Source organism: Lactuca virosa, chromosome 2 (assembly GCF_052849685.1).
Source record: "Lactuca virosa cultivar CGN04683 chromosome 2, Lactuca_virosa_CGN04683_v6, whole genome shotgun sequence".
NCBI lineage: Eukaryota > Viridiplantae > Streptophyta > Magnoliopsida > Asterales > Asteraceae > Lactuca > Lactuca virosa.
This window is the reverse complement of record NC_136427.1, coordinates 291007138-291024958: the sequence shown is the minus strand read 5'-3', so window position 1 is coordinate 291024958 and position 17821 is coordinate 291007138. Positions and strand designations below refer to the sequence as shown.

Here is a 17821-nt window from a genome sequence, read left to right as displayed (position 1 = left end):
AATTATTTTAGTCAAAACCGATTCTAGTCCTTTTTCCCTCTAAATGTGCTAGACATTTGGAAAATTTTAGAATGGTCAAATATTATAGCACTTGCAATCGATCCTATACCCGAAGCGTATGGAACACGATGCATAATGTCTTACATAAAGATATGATGCTTTATCCATCTTCTGCCATAATATTTTATGTGTCTCGTTCTTATAATTCGAACTATGAAGAGGGATGCCGTAATCATAATCGAAATTTAAGAGCACACTATGTATCCTTTGACTAAATTTATTAAAATTTCTCAATCTAAGCTTTAGATTTTGAAACGAAGTACAATATTCTCTCCCTTAATTATAGCAAAACAACTATTCAACCCTTACGACTTTGCAAAGTATGACTCTTGTTTTCTATAATTAATATTGCTAACTTGCAATACTTGCCTTAATAATCATACAAGCACAACATTTATGCTCCCACTATCATGATGATTATTATCATATAAGCATAACACTTATGCTCCCACTAGCTTTGACATGTTTTAGAAAACAACTGAACTTCCAGAAAACAATACTTATTGAATTTTTTTGAAGTTCATATTTCTAATACCTAATGCTTTGATAATCCTTTATCTAAGCTTCTTAAACTTATACACCTTTGCCTTAGATAGCTCATATGTGTGTCTAAACAATCCAGACTAATTGCCAAATCTCACAATCGAATTATGGAAAGGGATGCCGTAACCATAATAGAATTCGAGATTACAATTTCACAATCACTATCTTCTTAAAATCTCTCTTAGTGAAAGCATTTCCTCACAGTCATTTTCATGAAGGAGGGAATCTTATGACACTTAGATTTTAATGGTGTATGTGTTCCTATCCATGCGAATTTGTCAAAACCAAAGTTTGCGACAAATCCAAAGTCATATGGACTGAACTTTCTCAATCTTGATTTCTTGCCTTATGGTAACACGAGTGCCCACCATGTCTTCCAAGTAGTTAAGCAGCTCACCCTTTCATATCAACGTACTTTTCATTGATCAAGGTGCTTGCCTTTTATGCGTTCAAATGAGAACTCATAGAACTCACATGCATAATTAACTTAATTGGAATGGCACAGAAACAAAATAATGTCAACACGATAGGTTGTAAACCTCAAGTCGTGTGCTAGTGATGATCGATAAGGTTTATTCTCGATTAGTTCTTGAAACTTTTCAAGACCATTAAGACTCCCACTGACTCCTTGACATATAAGATTCTTTTGTCAATAAACATTTCTCGACAAACAATTATTCAAGAGTTAGTGTAGTTTTATATCAAGACAAAACATTTCACTAAATTGGCCCTAGTTGGTCTTTGTCTTATCCAAGACATCACAACTTTCCAATTGTGCAAGAATAAGAAAACCTTTTTTCAAATTTCACACTTGATGAATGTTATAAATCTTCTTAAGACTTGTCACTCAATTCACAATCTTAACTCTAAGACTTGGTTTTGGAACGAAGTATGATTGACTTCTTGATTTAACCATTTCTTCAATTCTTGATTCCTCTTCTCAGACATACAATTGCACTAAGACTCACTTAGAGGATCAATTGAGATATGGTTCTTAATCATTAAGACCTATCATAAAACATAATAAAAAGGTACTCTCCCTTCTTCTTAGAATAGAGAAACTTTTATCTTTCTGCCTACTTGATTCTTCTTATTCGTTCTGCTATTTATTGAAACTCTTTCAATCAATTGAGAATTACACTTAATCTCATAAGTATAATCATATTTACTTAACCTTAGTAAATCATGACGAATATCTTTGTTACTCTTGTGGTGGACTTGATCAACACACAACCTTGTGTACTCGATCTCCTAGTCCTTCACTTGACACTTTGTCAATGAATTAGTCTAATTTCCAAATATGAAATTTCTCATTCATCATGCAACCAAGTTGTATGATTCCAAGTTTCTGTCCAATTGAAACTTGGGCGATGAGAAACTTTCCCTATTTGGTAAATTCTTGACCTTTCCACAAATAACATAATTAAGAATCAAATCCATTATTGTTAATAATAGAAACTTACATCAATTTTTCATACACGCCATTGCAAAGATAAATAAATAATATAAAATCAAAATTTATATTATTGCGGAAAAATTTGTCCTTACAATGCAATTCAACTGAAAAACTATGTTGTTAAATATTCCTAAGCAATCTATTCTAACTCCAAGTAGTAGCTTAAGATTCTAATCTTCAAGTAATGCGATCGAAATCCATTTCTTCACGATTAGATTCCGCTCACTTCTTCCCTTAAGATTCCTCTCTTTTGCAAGACATCGAAATGTAATCTTATCACATTATGTATTAAGAATCTAGAATAGGAACTTAAAAGAGTTAGTTAATGGATTTTACCTAAAGTAAAGCCATACGTTTTGACTCTCCCATCTCTTAGATCTCTTAGGTAAATAGGGCAGCTTCGTCTCCAATGCCCCTTCTCTTGGCAATAAAAGCAAATTGACTCTTTTGGAACAACACACGGAACTACTTCTGACTTTGCCTTTCTCTTATGATCAAACTTTTCGATCATGGCATGCCTTTCGTTGCCATTGTCTATATCCATAGAGGTCTGGAAGGCAGATCCACCAATCAACTTTGCTTTTCTAGTGCGCCAAATCATTGCTGATTCAGCAGCAATAAGCATATATGTGAGATCGATGAAGGTTACGTCGTGGTTTATCATATAGTACTCTCTTACGAACTCACTATATGAGTCAGGAAGTGACTGAAGAACCCAATCAACATCCAGCTCCTCACAGACAATAGATCCCAACATTCTTAACCTATCAATGTGTGACTTCATCTCTAGGACGTGTGCACACACTGACTTTCCTTCTTCATGTTTACTTGCCAAAAGGGCTTGAGTGATTTTGAACTTTTCAATCTTTTGAACTTGTGGGTTAGGGAGAACAATAGGAGGAGGTGGAGGAAGTGAAGCATGATCTCGTGTTCCTCGATCGAATCGTGGAATATCATCTTCATGTGAAAAGCTTTTTCCACGGGATTTGGGAAGACCATAGTTGTCATACTTTGACATCTACAAAACGGGAGAAAAATTCAAGTTAGTTGATTGATTGAGTCCTTAATAAATCACCCAAATGAGATATTAAGGCTAGGACCCAACACAATACTCTACAACTTGGGAAAGGGATGCCGTAACCCAAATTGCAGAACATTTGAAGGTAAGTGAATGACGATTCACTAATTTCCACCATGAAAAACGAAAAAAAAAATTAAGTTTTAAATCTATTGAAAATTCCTAGATCTTTTGAGATTCATTGAACATTTCAATGGCATGTTTAAATCTCGATATGCCCCTCGATTTGTGACTGGGATGCCGAGGATCACAAAACAGGGTGTGAATAACCATGCAAACTTACATGGTGCCCTCAAATGTTACAGTCACCTATTCGATGTGCCGGTTAACCACACACGCTCCACCGAACTATGACAAACAATGAGTCACCCTTTGCTACCTTTGCTTAGAACCATTTAGTGTGCCGGTTAACCACACACGCTCCACTAACGTCTTCGCAAGGGCATAAAGTGTAATTTCATGGAATTGCATCAATTCACTTTTGCCTAAAGTAACTAAGATTGGGAATTTTGTAAAAGCATTTAGTTACTTTTGTACTTCATTATACTTATAATGGAAGGTTTCTGTCATATCCTACCCGTTCGGCTAACGACCCTCCACTAGTCAAGAGTGCGGTGGGTAAGAGTGGATACCCATTCAATCGCCATTTTATAGGCAATTTCCTTAAACACCCCTTATAGACCAGCTTCGTGAATTAGGCCTACTAACGGTAAGACTGACTTTTACTTATACATATATATAATGTCAGACCTTTAATGTTATATATAGTATAGGGTGTATTTTACACTTTTTAAAATACTAGGTGGTCTAATTTAATAATTATACTTTTAATTTAATTAAATTGTACAACAAAACTTTATGGATTTACTAAATCTCTTTTAATTATACACTTTAATTAATTAATAAAACCATAAGGGTGTGATTTGAACTTTTCAAAACAATACTAGGGTTTTAGAATTTAACATTTCTAAATTAAACTTTTAATCAACTTTTAAATTCCAAAACTTGAGGGCAAGTTTTGAAACATTTCAAAACATTAGGGTTTAGAATTTAAATATTTCAAATCAAACCTTTTAATCAAAATTTAAATTCCAAAACTTGAGGGCAAGTATTTGAAACATTTCAAAAACACAAGGATCAAATAGAAAATAATTTAAATTAAACAATTAATTTAATAATTATCTAAATTTGACCTAATTTCAATTTCTTGCAAGATAAGTTACCCAATTAATACAAATAATTAATCTTTAATCATATAAGGAAGTTATTATCTAATCAATTGGTAATTATCTTTTGTTTAATAAAGGATATTCTCAAATGTAAGATAAAATTCGAATATTAAAGATCCAAAACAATTAAGGCAAGTATCCTCAAGCAAAACAACAAGAAATCCCGAATTTCCCTCTTTCCGACGCTCGAACTCGCCGAGTTCCTCTATGGACTCGCCGAGTTGGAGCAACTCGCCGAGTCCACATTGGAACTCGCCGAGTTCATCAGTCAGGGAGCCAAAAAATCGATTTTGAAGCTTGAACAAATAACCAAGGCATCAATACAATAGAAACCAATCAAGGCTCTGATACCACTGATGGGTTTTGATCATAAGAACATCCTATGTGCTCATACAAACCCTAATGCTTGGATCTAGGTTTCTCTATTGTACATGCAAGTCATCCAAGACTATAAACCCTAGATCTAGTATATGATAATCAATATAACATATAAATTAGGGTTTAGATCATACCTTAATTGTTATGTAACAATAACAATCTCAAATCCTTCTTGTATTGACTTTAGAAAGCTTAGAGTCACAAGTGTCACTCCTCTAATGGTTCACAAACACCAAGAGCAAGAGGATGAAGAGGAGAAGAGAATGAGGCTCTCAAAAACGTATGGAAACCCTAGAAGGAAGCTTGTCCACGTTTTTGAGGCATAAGGGCTCTATATATAGTGAGGTTATTAGGGTTATCTAACAAGGAAACCCTAATTTGGATGCTTAAGCCCTAAGCAACCCATAGACTCCTTTCCTTAAGGGCCTTGGACGATTTCTAATGGGTTTCCCCATAGAATTTGTCCACTCCTTAATATAAGGCAATCCATAGCCCAAATTGCAATTATCTTATAATTACAATTCTAGTCCCTTAAGTTTAATTAATCTCTTTTAGTCACAAAACTAATTACTAATTAATTCTTGACTAATATTAATTAAACAATATGATTTCTCCTTTAATATATTATTCTCATAATATATTAATAAATCATATTTAATCCTTTCTCTCCATAATTCATCCTATCAAGTTGCTTTGGTGAAGGCAACCCAAAAGGACCATGCACCATCGGGTCAAGTACATACCAAAATAGTTATGGACTTAGACACTAATCCAACATAGACTTCGTCGGAAAATTTTGACTTTATTTTTATATTATTACTTTTAACAGACCGGGACTGGTAAATCCGTTAAAAATTCATAACTTCTTCATCTGACGTCCGTTTTCGTCAGACTTTTTACCGTTGTACTACTAATGACGAGACCTTCGATTCTCGTTTAGGTTGTGTCGGCTAATAATCACTCGATCTAAAATTCGAGTTTTTAGCTGTCTACTGCTAAGCTGAAACTTGTAAAAATCATAACTTCCTCATACGAAGTCAGATTTTGGCGTTCTTTTTAACAAACTTCTCGGTTTAACGAATACTACGACTTTCATTTAGATCACTAAGGCTAAAAAGTACTTTATCAAAAACTCACTTTTTGCGTCATTCGGCACCGTGCCGGTTTTATCGCGGATCTTCGATTGGTCATAACTTCTTCGTTATAACTCGGATTTCGATGAGGTTTTCGCCTATATGTTTCTAACGAGATTATCTACAACTTTCAAAAATAAAAATTTTACTTATTTTAAATTTTATATTTTCGCTAAATTTCACTATTTAGCTTTTAATTGGAATCTCATAAGACTTCCAATAATTTATGAGTGATTCTAAACATAGTTTTACCTTATTTCTAGTAAAAACTATCTGTTAGAACTCAATACTCAATATCACATAATATTTCATAATATTATTTATATAAAACACGATCTCAAAACGTGTATGTTACATGTGCGCATGCCATAAAATCATATTCTTTGACATGTTTGGTTTGGGAATTGTATATGTTTTGGGAATGTGATTTTGGAGCATTCTTACTTGTCCATTACGTGTAGGATGAGAATTGAGAGTGTTCGTTACAAAGGAGTGATTCCTTAGACAACAAAGTATGGAAGGGAGAAATTCCCTTGAGTTTAACGGAAGAGATATCGTAGACTCATAAGCTAAAAGCTTGGGGATAAAATTCACAATTTCATTCCATGAGGATTATGTTGATGGTCACATGACTCTCTAAAGTATATCTAAATGAGTGAATCCTTATATATGACCTTGTAGTCATAAATTGATTTATTTGTTGAGTCAATAGACATCGACTAGATTAGCTTGCAACGTCAATTTAGGTAGAGATGTACACCATTATCCCTTAGAATGCAAGTGGCTTATATGAGAGTAGTGGATCAGGTTGTGTTAGTTACATATGCATTTGCATGATTTTATTGATGCGCCTATCCTAAACTCTTAACTATATCACTTATATCATGAAATGATTTGAGATACAATCAAAATGGTTTTGGAAAGATTTGTTATTTTGAAGAAAAAGTTTTTAAATATTTTTGGTAATCTAGCCTTAGGAATTAGGTATCTTTATCTCCAATTCCATTCTATAATTTGATTTTTGCATTACTCACTGGGCTCCCCAAGCCTAACCTATTATTTTGACATGTACTCACACATTATGAATTGAAGAATAGTAGCATGCGATTGGAAAGTTTGAAATTCTTGCATGTATGGTTTATTTAAATAATTGTTATGATATTTAAAAAAAAATCACATACACTAAACTCTGATAACTAAAAATATGCTTTGTAATTTGGGACTGTTTAATTTCGCATTTGATATTTTAAAAGACTTTAAAGAAATTTCATGAAACTTCTTATTTTATAGCCGGTGTGAACGGGTGTTTCAGAAACCCCATCCAACATCGAAACCACAACCAATGTAATAAAAAACTAGAAATTAAGATTTGATTAAAATGCAAGAATTGATTAAGATGTATGAATCCAATTCCTATTCAATTGAAATTTCTAAGCACGCATCTTCCGGATAGAGCACTCTTACCACAATAATGAGATGTAGATGTACTCTTCCAGAAGAATGAATGAGAGTTATCCATGCGAGTTATCTGGTGGAGATTGTGGGTTTCATAAGGGGTTATTTTTTGACAATGAGGGACCATTAGGGATGGTGACGATGATGGTGTCGTTGTGGTGCTTACCTAATATGTATATTTATGGTGGTGGACCGATGTCCGTCGGAGGGGAAGGTGGGAAAGTAGTGTCAAAGGGGTAAGTTGGGTTGCATATAATTAAATGTGTGTATTAGAGGGGAAGGTGTCAGAGTGGTGTAGACAAACGGGATTGCGTGTAATTAAATGTATGGATTAGAGGGGAGGGTGTCATGTAGGTATTGGTTACAATCTTAGAAGTTCCATCTTATTTAATAATATTAATTAATCAAATTAAATTGTTAAGTCACCATAATAAAAGATAAATATCTTTTATTATAGTCACTTAATAATTTGATAGTATAATTGTGTAAGAAAATCGAACATTAATTCGAATTTTCATACCCATTCTTATTCTACTTTACCACCAATAAGATTTTCACAAAAGTTGAAAACAAATAAGAAAACTAAATTTTAAATCCTATCTAACTAGAAAAGGTTGGATGTCGGCCTTCATCGTTCGTGACGTTGTCACACATACTAAAAGACTTGCGGTTGCCACCGTCGAACATATTTGCACGTTTTCTTTAAGTCGTTTTCACTTTCCCCCCTTTCCCTTACTCAGTCGCCACCCACACCCATCCTTTAAAGCCACCACTTTCACCTCCTCCTCCATCTCAAACTTCTCTCATCAACCATGGTTTGTCCCCGCGATTGGCCTGAACCGGTAGTTAGAGTGCAATCGTTATCTGAAAGCGGGAAACCAGTAATTCCCGACAGATACATCAAGCCACCACCGGATCGGCCCGTTTTTAACTCATCTTCGCCCGACGACATAAACATACCTGTTATCGACCTCGCCGGACTGAACAGCGATGATCTCACCCTCCGGGAATCTACTTTTAAGGAAATATTGGCAGCGTGCCGTGAGTGGGGGTTCTTCCAGGTGATCAATCATGGCTTGAACGCAGAACTCGTCGACGGAGTTCGGGATATTTGGCGGGAGTTCTTTCATGAACCGATGGAGGTGAAGCAACAATATGCTAATTCACCCAAAACATATGAAGGTTATGGAAGCAGATTAGGACTTGAAAAAGGGGCAATACTTGATTGGAGCGATTATTATTTCCTTCACTATCTTCCTCCTCCTCTAAAGGATCACAACAGATGGCCTGCACAACCATCTTCTTTGAGGTCAGATATCATCATCATATATATAATAATAAAATTGATCTTTAATCATATCATCATAATAATAAAACTTCAATCACTTAATAATGCAGGGAAATTGTCGAAGAATACTCGAAGGAAATAGTGCGGTTGGGAAAAGTTTTGCTCGAGGTATTTTCCATAAACCTTGGGTTAAAACACGATTACCTTCAAAAAGCTTTTGGTGGAGATGATATCGGGGCTTGTCTGAGAGTAAACTTCTACCCAAAATGCCCACAACCGGACTTGACTCTGGGTCTATCGCCTCACTCCGATCCTGGTGGCATCACCTTTCTCCTTCCAGACGAGAATGTTAGCGGCCTTCAAGTCCGGCGGGGTGACCAATGGGTCACCGTTAAACCTGCCCCACATGCAATAATCGCCAATATTGGAGATCAAATTCAGGTAAGAAATTTAATGATTGAATCTATTAAAGGCTATACGGATCTATGTCAAATTTGTCTTGCACAAATAGGAGCCAACCATTTGATGGTTGCTTTTGTTTCCATTCCTAAACATTTAACAAATTGAAATATTCCCATGTGAAAGACAAATATATTAAATACGCATCACATGTACTCAGTTTGGGTTTTCCGCAATGAATCCAAATCGGTCATATTAAAATGATCAGCAACTATCAGCATTAATAACGTAATTATAGACGACTGAATTAATTGTGATGTTGATAATGGTATTTTGATATTTAAAACAAATTATAACGTAATCTGATATTCTTTTGTTTTTATGTTTTTTCTTTCATCATCGTGCAGGTTTTAAGCAATGCCATATACAAAAGTGTAGAACATAGGGTGATAGTGAATCCGGACAAAGAGAGAGTGTCATTGGCATATTTCTATAACCCAAAGAGTGATTTGCTTATTCATCCAGCATCAGAGCTCGTAACCCAAGAAACACCGGCTCTCTATCCCTCAATGACTTTTGATGAGTACAGACTTTTCATTAGGACAAGAGGTCCGCAAGGGAAATCCCAGGTGGAATCTTTAAAATCCCCGAGATGAATTTTTCACATCTATGACCATATATTTATGTATGTATGTTAGTGTATATGGGAAATCCCTAATGGAATCCTTAAAACCTCCGGGATGACTTTTTACACCATCCGTATTTGTATTTATGTACTTTTTTGTATATGAAAATATTTAATGTCTTGTGATCCTTATAACTATCGTACCTGTGTAATATTTTTACATGATCGATGGTCTAAAGAATATATATATATATATATATATATATATATATATATATATATATATATATATATATATATATATATATATAACAGCAACTTTTATTAAGAAAAGAGAAAGAGAGAAAAAGACAACGATTATTTCTTTCTAAATGTGAATAATCGTATTGATTGTATAGTGATACAATCTAGATGCTTGTAATGATGAAAAGAGTCGAAGAGATTAAAAAAATCGACAAAGAACACATGTTGAATATATATATATATATATATATATATATATATATATATATATATATATATATATATATATATATATATATATATATATATATAGAGAGAGAGAGAGAGAGAGAGAGAGAGAGAGAGAGAGATGAATGATCATTTGAGAACTTATAGTTTCCCGAGAACCCGAGAACTAAAAGTGGACCATCAGATTAAAAAAATTAAGGGCTAAGATCTTTTATGACACTTTTGTAAATAAATGGGAAAATTAAACACGGGGGTATGATTCAGAAATTAATATAAGGACACTTATGGTACTGAAAAGATTATTCCCCCAAATCAATCGATGCCCTCTTTCTCTCAATCCACCGATCGTCTTCGTCTTATCATCCTTCTTTCTCTTATAGATTCATGTCGATCGTTGCCCAAGAAGCAGCATCCAGCATCTGAAATCTATAGTTTTCTCCATTAACTGTCTCACTATTCATTGAATCGAGTCAGGTGAAGAATTTACACGACTCGTTGAAATAAGATCCTTTGAATCTGATTTCTAAGCCATAAAATTCCGCGATTTTTCTGTTAGGTTGTCTTATCGTCGACGAGCACATTGCAAGGTGAAATTTAGGCTACCAGACTATTGATCGGCTTCCTCCTCCCTTCATCGGCCACCTCTACCATTGTCGACTGCCACTCAACCCACAGATCCTCCTTGGATTAATTTCTGAACTTGTGCTTCGTGATTTGCACTTCAGTAGCTCTTTCCGACTCTGTCTTAATTACCGATGTGGACTCAGTTTCCGCTTTCATTGTCGTTGTGCCTAGGAAGTTGCAGACGGATGACCTCGCCATTGTTCGTCTTTTCCAAAAGAATACTCCTTCTGTTTGTCTACACTACCAATTTAGCTTCCAGGTATTTAACTTTTTTGTTCCGATTTTGATGGATACTTGTTTTGTGTCCTTCATTGTGTTTGCTGGATTTAATGGATTTGATACATAGTGATAAAATTAGAGTTATTAAGCACAATTGTTTTTGTAGTATAGTATAACCGTAAATGATCCAATACTTTTGCACATATTTTTAAATTTTAATGCTCACTTCATAAACTGAGACATCTGAGTGGCTACTAAATGAGCATAACAAATTGGTGCAACTGCATAAAACCAACCATTCATTATTACTACAAATGCCACTGCTTTTTACTCATTTACAACTTTAAAAATACTTCAACTTACCAACAGATATGGGAGTAGTGCTTTTCTGGTAACTGTAATAATGTGACATCCCCATTTTCACGGCCAGAAAAGACCGATTTTGTTTATGCTTGTTTGAAAATCAGAGTAACATTTTAAATAAAAGTGTTGCGGAATTTTATCCCAAAACAAAATATGATAAAGATTTATCAAAAGCATTTCCAAAGAAATGTATTTCATTAAAAGACTCGAGATGTCATGTTCGATACAGATCAAAAACATAAACAGTACAATATAAGCCTTACTACATTATTTCATATCTACAGGCCTATATCCGTAATCCCTCATCCAAAACATCACATCTATGCTCGAGCGCCACTACTTGTAATACATGAAACTGAGTGGGTCAGGCTTGGGAGCCTGGTGAGCACATAGGGTTTTCAACCCACAATAAATAAGTTTATTAATTTCATCGATCAACAATAACCTGATTACCCGTTCCCGTTATCCTCACTTTACGTCCCTAAACACCTATCATAAGGGACCTAGCCTAAGGATCATCATCGGGATGGACACTACTGCTAAGGGGGTTCCTCAGCAATAAATGTCCTAAAGGCAACCATGAGGGGGATGGAGTACACCGGTGAACACATCGTTCACAAACACCTACAGGTTGCGAGCCTGCTAGCGTTCCACTGGACTGTCTAGAAGAGTCTGTGGTCGTCATCTATACTCCACTAGATGATTGGATCCCCAACAACATCGATGCCTCTCATCATTTTATCACACATCGTCTTATTACATCTACCCATGTTTTACCCCAACATTTTTGTAGATATAAAATACATATACAGTTTAAATCATGAAAAACGTGTATAAATCATTCATCCAACATAGACAGCAAGTATTCAGATAATATGCACACATAGCACGTAATTTATATAAAATACTTCATATCTATGTGTAAGATGAAAGTAACTATGCACTCACCTGAAAAGGTGGTGATTCTGCCTTCGAACAGCGCTTCGTTATCTCAAAACAATTATCCCTCGATAAAACCTAGTATCAATATCACTAGGGTTTAGTCTAACGTTAACCGCGACTAATTAATAGTCTAACTATTATTACTATTACATAAGCGTTAAATAACACTCAATATAACTCATAATAATAGCCAAAATAATTATTTTAAGGACCTAATAACATTACTATATTAAAACATAAGCTATACTAAAGATAGGTTAGGCGTAGCTCACTTACAGCGGGTTTTTCTCAAAACCGGGCTTCGCTGGAGCAGCGTTTCCGAGCCGAAAGGCTCTTTTCTTGGGACTCCGGGAGCCTCGGGGCTTCCTTCGGGTGCTAGGGGGTTTACCTAGACTTTAGGGGGGCTTAGGGAGCTTAGAGAGAGAGTGTGGAGAGAGAAAGTTGAAGGGTGAGGTGTGAGGAAATTGGAATGCCCGGCACCTCTATTTATAGTGAAAATATCTGATGGACTCGCCGAGTCTTGACTCAGACTCGCCGAGTTGGTGCATGTGGCAGCCTTCTGGTGGTGCCACGTGTCCAATTCTGGTGGTGCCAAGTCACCCAATATCGCGTATCAGCCTCCCGACTTAGAAAAATCATAACTCTCGCATACGAGCTATGTTTTTGACGTTATTTTTTTCAACGCGTAGGTAAAAACAAGATCTACAACTTTCATTTAGACCCCGTCGGCTAATTCTTGACCGATCTTAAATTTAACAGTAGGAGGAGATTAGACTGCTAAATGACCGCGAAGAATTCGTAACTCCTTCATACAGACTCCGTTTTCGTCTGTCTTTTTACCGTTGAGTTCCTATTAATGAGATCTTCAACTCTCATTTAGGTCACGTAAGCCAAAAACCGCTCGAACTAAAATTCGAGTTTCGGGATGTACACTACTAAGCCGAAACTTTGAAAAATCATAACTTCCTCATACGAAGTCAGATTTAGGCGTTATTTTTATGGATTTTCTCGGTTTAACATACTCTACGACTTTGGTTTAGATTACTAAGGCTAAAAAGTCTTCTATCGTAAATTCACTTTTTACGCTTCCTGGTGCCGTGCCGGTTCCGTCGCGAAACTTCGACGGGTCATAACTTCTTCGTTATAAATCGGATTTCGACGTTCTTTATATCCCCGGAATCCTTGTTTCAACCACTACAACTTTATGTAAAGATATCGGACTTATCTCACACTTTAATTTTGACGCTTATTTTTATTTGTTATTAATTATATCTTTATAATTTAAACAATAAGCATATAAATTCACATAATTCACAAAATACTCAAATATTTCATCTTTAATACATCAAAAGAGTTACAATAGTTGTCCTAGACTATTACATCGTATAAAATGCTTAGCCCTGAAACCCGGGCGTTACAATTCTCTCCCCCTTAGGATGATTCCGTCCCGGAATCATGCATCAACAAACAGATGCGGGTAGCGACTCATCATGTCACTCTCTGTTTCCCAAGTGAGATTCGGCCCATTCGAATGTTTCCATTGGACTAGCACTAAGTCGACCATCTTGCGTCGTAACTTCTTAGTCTTACAGTTAACAATTGCCTCGGGCTCTTCAATCAGCCTCTTGTTCTCATCCATTCTTAATTCTGAGATTGGAATTATGTCGGGAACTTCTCCCGCGAATTTCCTCAGATAACACACATGGAAGGTGTTATGAATACCATCTAGTTCTTCGGGTAATTCGAGCTTGTAAGCTTGGTTCCCAATCTTTTGAAGAACTTTGAACGGTCCAATAAACCTTGGACTCAACTTTCCTCGTTTCCCGAATCTTATAAGTCCCTTCCACGGTGAGACTTTAAGCAAAACCGAATCCCCAACTTTGAAGGTCATCGGTCGCCTTTTCTTGTCAGCATAGCTCTTCTGACGATCCTGAGCTGCTAACATTCTTTCCCTAATTACTTTCAGCTTCTCAGTAGTCTCATGGACTATCTCGGGGCCCATAAACTGTTTTTCTCCAGCCTCAAGCCAACAAGACGGCGTACGACACTTCTGTCCGTACAAAGCTTGATAGGGTGCCATCTTGATGCTCGAGTGGAAATTGTTGTTGTAGGAAAATTCTACCAAAGGTAAGTGCTCATCCCAGTTACCTTGGAACTCGAAGGTACATGCTCTCAACATATCTTCAAGCGTTTGAATCGTCCTTTTGCTCTAACGTTTCTCGGAGATTAAACATCTCTTCATGGATTAAAGTGATGGTATAACCAATTCGATTCACATTACAACGGCTTGATTTCATCTTTATCTTCAATTTTTCGATACTTCTTGTGTTTGTACCAGAGTTCCGAGTGATTCTATCAAAAAAATCGTGTTTGGGAAAGCTTAATTCGTCAAGAACACTCATTTTCTTCCAATTTTCCATCTAGGTTTCGCTCCAGTTGAAGCTTGGTTACAATCATGAGTATGCATGACAGAGATCCATGGGGTGGGCAGTTGGAGATAAACACGGTTGACTCTACAACAGATGATGACTAGAGCAGGAACTTAAACGACTTCGACAGGGCGGTTCTTTCTCGCCCATAAGACAAATATCATCAGAGCTGGTGATGTGTATAAAAATATATTTATTAAATTTATAACCTAACTACTTAACTACTTATGCCCCTATAGGTAGTTTACATATTTAGATTATAGAATATAGTAGGTAACTCGGGTGTCGAACACAGGGAACAAAATTCAATTTATAAAATAACTATTTTTAATTAAACTAAGAGAACAAACTTTAATTAGGGGTTTGTACTAATTTTGCAAGATCGGAAGAACTTAAATCAAACTACTATTAACTAAATAACTATTAAAACTAACAAGCAAGAAAACTACTTTTACTTCGATATTTAAAGAGTACTTCTGTTTAGTTCTGATTCCCCCTTCTCCTATGGTTGCTTTCTAGTGGATGAATTATATTGATTACCAATTCATTAACTAGTTATTATGACCAAATACCTAGATGTATCAATTTATGAATTACCATACAATGAATAAGCACAGTTTAAACACAAAATCAATATAATCACGAATTGGAATATGAAGGATAATTAAAAGAGTTAATTTCCTATGATCAATTCAAGCAACCAAGCACAAATTATGATTAATTACGCTCTCCAACATAGTTAAAGTTATTAACTTTTAATTACTTAACCCTAGGATATGATTAATCTTATCTCTAACTGTTTAATGATCATAAACAATTAGGTAAAAAAAATCATGCAACTAGAATGATCATCTATCACACAGAACTTGATTAATAAGCAATAAAAACTAAAACTTTAACATGCTAGGGTTTTTGATTATCAAACACAAGTAAAATCAACATAAAACATCCAATAATCAAAATCAACACATAAGATCCGGGTTCATCTTCACCAAAAAGAATTATGAGATGATTAGCCTATAATTAAAATAGAAACAAGCAATAAATCGAAGTTAACTAGAAAAGACATGATTAAATCTAGCAAACCGAATGATTTCGTGATGATCTTTATTCAATTCTCTTCAAAGCTTGGGTGCAAATCGAATTCTTCACTTCTGGAGGTTTTCTAAGGGTTTTTAGTTGTAGAACTTAGCTTAATCCTCCATCCAACCTCCTGAATTCGACCTAATATCCGGATATACATAGTTTCCATAAATATGATCGCCACGACAAGGGGATACATGCCATGTCGTGGGCTTCTGAATCCACGCGTATTCTCCAAGTCAGCTTAATGATTCTAATTTCCACGACGTGGAGGAAAAGGCCATGTCGTGGGAGTTTGTCTTTAAGCTTTTTATTTGTCTCTTATCGTCTTGGCTCATTCTTTCATGCTTCCAGCTCTGCATGTGCTCCCTTTTCATCTCGACCATGTCTTTTCTAATACAAAATATATTTCAAACATAATAAGTATCTTTTGTCCTAAAATAAACATAGCCATAGCTAAAATATTAAACATATGCACGGAATATATGACCAAATATGCACACATCAAAATACCCCACACTTGTTCTTTTCTTGACCTCAAGCGAAACTGATTTTTATTATCATACCATCACATTAAAACCCTAGCTAACAACATCGCACAAGACAATCCATTTTGAGCTTCTCCATTACATCAAGACCGCAATGCATGTATTTGTGTCTAAATTTTACTAAAAACCTCCCCGATCCTAAATACTCCAATCTTCAAAAACACTTCCCCACTACTTTTGAACAACCTTCACTTTATGCATCCCTCAGAATATATCATCAGAAGTCTTTCTTAACCTCAAGGTATTTTTGGTTAAGCTTCCAAGCATACATATGAAAAAATAATCTAGAAAGAAAACTTGCAATATATAATAACTTGGCAATTTTTCTTATTCTTGAGTCTTTGATTTTTGGATTTCTTGAACTTTTCTTCATATTTCTTGATCTTCATAGCTTTGTAGACTCTTATTCACTCAAACATTTGCAACTTTTTTTAAAAACTAAAAATCCTAAAAAAAACATATGCTTAAGAAAGGGAGCTTAACTTCAACACTTATTGGTTTAAGGTACTAGTCTACAGTGCAATGACTACATAAGCACTCTTGGATACATTTTTGGTACACGATGCTAAACATATTATATCCCTCAAACTAAGCAAGGTCGTGTTTTTGTTCCATGATTTCACTAGGATTGGGAAGCCACAAATACACTAGAACATATATTGGCTCAAATAAACATTGAAACTCACAACAGATCGTCCCACACAACTCTAGCAACCTAGATTTCAACACAACAATACAAAAACTGTAACACCCGGTTTCCAGATCGGATCGATTTAGGGCTTCGAGGAGTCGAAGGCATGGTTTTGGGGTAAAACCATGGCTCACATCGTGACCATAGAGAGGTCATGACGAGAGTATTGATCAACTAAGATTTTGATTTAAACTGAGCTCACATCTAGCTCTCGACGTGAGATACGCTGCAGCCCACGCCCATGATCTTTTAGGGTTTCCTTAATATTTAAACCCCATAAACTTCATTTTAGGCTTCCAAAAACAGCCTCCTTCATCCCTAAGCTCAGTAAAATCTTAACCCTAGCCTCTCATCGTGATTCTTGAGATTTTGGTGGAGCTTTGGTGGCTTGGAGAAGAAGAGATCGCCATTGAAGCATGGTTTTAGCTTGGAAGTTCCATTTCAACCTCTAGCTACACTTCTGGACCATTTTGAGTAACAAAGATCCAAACTTCATGTTTCCTTGTTGCTAGATTTAAGGTTTTATACATGATTAACCATGGTTTAAGAGTTAGAGTGTTGGGACTCCATAAAGTTGGCAACTTTATGGGTCCAAGGGGTCCCTTGGTGCTTATATCTTATGGATCAACAGTTTGGAGGATGTTTGAGTCCATTCTTGAGAACTTAACTCCTTTTTCTTCATAAATGACCTATTTTCAGCTCAAGTCTTGTATTGGACATACACGATCCTAAAGCATCGCTTTTTATGATCCTAGGAGTGTTAGGAAGTCTCCTGGAAAAGATGGATTAATGGTTTAATGGATTAAG

The 17821-nt window shown here is 35.6% G+C and overlaps 1 protein-coding gene and 1 pseudogene across 1 annotated transcript; both read left to right on the top strand.

Annotated features, from left to right (window-relative positions):
- Positions 1 to 8019: 8019 nt before the first annotated feature.
- LOC145161398 (2-oxoglutarate (2OG) and Fe(II)-dependent oxygenase superfamily protein) lies at positions 8020 to 9842 on the top strand. The gene is made up of 3 exons (XM_079080907.1): positions 8020 to 8641; positions 8731 to 9061; positions 9427 to 9842. Exons 1-3 carry the CDS (start codon positions 8145 to 8147, stop codon positions 9673 to 9675), a joined length of 1077 nt encoding a protein of 358 aa, XP_078937033.1. The 5' UTR covers positions 8020 to 8144; the 3' UTR covers positions 9676 to 9842.
- Positions 9843 to 14724: 4882 nt separating this feature from the next.
- The window catches only part of LOC145158638 (endoglucanase 25 pseudogene), a 31483-nt pseudogene continuing 28386 nt past the window's right edge, over positions 14725 to 17821 (top strand).

Coding starts and splice junctions, on each gene's coding strand:
- LOC145161398 (XM_079080907.1), top strand. CDS start 8,145: ATGGTTTGTCCCCGCGATTGGCCTGAACCGGTAGTTAGAGTGCAATCG. Junction 8,642..8,730: donor GCACAACCATCTTCTTTGAG/GTCAGATATCAT, acceptor TTAATAATGCAG/GGAAATTGTCGAAGAATACT. Junction 9,062..9,426: donor ATATTGGAGATCAAATTCAG/GTAAGAAATTTA, acceptor ATCATCGTGCAG/GTTTTAAGCAATGCCATATA.